At 40.9% G+C, this 2,212-nt stretch overlaps 1 protein-coding gene across 1 annotated transcript; it reads right to left on the reverse strand.

Moving 5' to 3' along the window:
- Nucleotides 1-258: 258 nt before the first annotated feature.
- On the reverse strand, nucleotides 259-1,320 carry LOC133681340 (nuclear transcription factor Y subunit B-3-like). The gene has a single exon (XM_062104376.1). It carries the CDS (start codon nucleotides 1,110-1,112, stop codon nucleotides 540-542), a length of 573 nt encoding a protein of 190 aa, XP_061960360.1. The 5' UTR covers nucleotides 1,113-1,320; the 3' UTR covers nucleotides 259-539.
- Between the last annotated feature and the right edge of the window lie 892 nt (nucleotides 1,321-2,212).

Genomic DNA, 2,212 nt, shown 5'->3' on the forward strand with positions numbered 1-2,212 from the left:
CCCTTTTTTGGAGTACAGAGGTAGATAAAGAGAAAGTAAGGATTAACGAGGTGACAAATGGCAAACTAAGGACATAAATTCACCTTTCCTAAAAAGGAAAGGTGGGCAAAACCTAAGACCCTTCCTCCTCCCTTCTCTCTTTCTTTCTTCCATCTGTCAGAAGAAGCTCAAATCAAGCCCTGTCACTTCCACTACTTCCAAAACTCCCAGGGATCTTGATGCCACAATTACCAACAATAAGAACAGAAAAGAAAAGCATGCGCTAAAATCTTGATCTGATTAACATTGAAAACGAAAGGAAAACAAAACCCTTTTCATTACTAAAACTTGACAGCGCTACGTACTACTGATCAAAGAGGGAAAGTAATGACGGGCTCTCTCTACATGTGAAAACAATACTTTTATCATCGTACTAGTACAGACATTCGTTTCTGTTCTTTTTCCATCAATTAGCAAGCACTATTTAAAGCAACTCTGTCATCAGATGTTCCATCGCATTACTTTCTTCTTGTACTACTGCTATGCATCATCATCAATTCCTACCTTGAATTACCTTGATGATGAAACCCACCAGCACCGTACACGTGTCCTTGATGGTGATGACCCATCATCATCATCCCGCCATACATCCCTTGCCCCCCACCACCATTAAACCCTCCACCTCCACCGCCGGTGGAATTAGCCCCGCCTCCACCTCCCGCAGCACCACTCCCACCAGACCCACCACCAGGACCATCCTTCTCCCCTGCTGGTCTTCCCATGGAACTCTTCTCTCCTTCCATCTCCCTATACTTCTGCAAGTAAATCTTCAAGGGCTCCACGTACTCCTCGAACCCTAGCGTCGTCATGGCCCACAAAAGATCGTCACCGTTTATGGTCTTCCGCTTCTCTCTCTGGCACTTGTCTGAGGCCTCTCCTGTTATAAAGCTGATGAACTCCGACACACACTCCTGAACCGTCTCCTTTGCGTCTTTCGAGATCTTCGCGTTTGCAGGCAGGGCTTTTTTCATTATCCTGCTCACGTTTGCAATTGGCAGAAACCTGTCTTGCTCCTTCGCAGACAGCTCACTGACGGCGTTGTGTCCTCCTGATTCATTGTCCGAATCCGCCATAATAATATTAGTAATTTAAATTAAATTACCTAATTTGAGCTCAGAATCCTGGGTTGTAGGGGAAGGAGGAGGGGCAAATTAGGAAACCCAGAGGATTAACCGGGAAATTGGAGGGGGTGGGAAAGAGAGGAAGGCGGAGGTGGAGCTGGGGAGGGAGAGAGGGGGAGAGAGAGAGAGACAGAGAGAGAAAAGAAAGGAGGAGGTGTTTTGGGGTCCGTTGGATTATGAGGGTAATATGGCATCGTGGTTGACACCTGGGAGATTTTGGTCCGTTAATTTGTCGATAAGAGTAGACAAGCGTGGGGGTTTGAAGACGGTTGGATGGCTGGTGGGGTCCAATGATCCAACGATTGGAAAGAGACATGTGGTGGAGTCCGTGGGATGGTGGATTTTATTTTTACAGAGTATTTTTCTATTTAGGCGGCTGCTGCGGCTTGAAGCCAGCTGAGGGTGGCTGGCTGGATAAATGGGAATACGGGATATCTTATTGTCGGCATACGTGGCTTCATTTGGACCATTCATTTATTATTTTATATTCTTTTTAGTTACAGAAGAGAAATGAACTTGTGCTTCCTAAGCAGCAGCAGCAGCAGCAAAAATCCAATGGATTGTTGATAATTTTTAAAAATGTTTTTTCATTAAAAAATATTAAAATAACTAATTTTTTTATATCAATATATTAAAATAATTAAAGAGCATCTAAAAATATTAATTTAATTTTTTAAAAATAAAAAAATATTTTGAAAAATATTTTAACGTTTACTATTCATTTCACCTTGTAATATTAGAGACACTTGCACTGGAGTCCTACAGTGTAAATATTTGCACTGGAGTCCTACAGTGTAAATGCAATATGCTATATTGCATTCACGATGTAAAAAAAATGTTCTGCAATTGATTACCATGCCCAAATTTATAAAACTATGTTTGATTTTGTCTATAAAAATTGAAATAACAGAGAGGCAAACCTTTTTCTCTTTTTCTAACTTTTTTTTACTGTTCATAAGGCGTGTTACTGTTCACTTAGGTTCATAAATTTGTTTTTTAAGTTTTAGGAGAAAGTAACTGTACCGTTCATATTTTTACCATTAAAAAAATTA

This window comes from Populus nigra, chromosome 2, assembly GCF_951802175.1.
Source record: "Populus nigra chromosome 2, ddPopNigr1.1, whole genome shotgun sequence".
Taxonomy (NCBI): Eukaryota; Viridiplantae; Streptophyta; class Magnoliopsida; order Malpighiales; family Salicaceae; genus Populus; species Populus nigra.

Excerpts from the sequence above, each read along its gene's own strand:
- LOC133681340 (XM_062104376.1), bottom strand. The coding sequence starts at position 1,112 with ATGGCGGATTCGGACAATGAATCAGGAGGACACAACGCCGTCAGTGAG.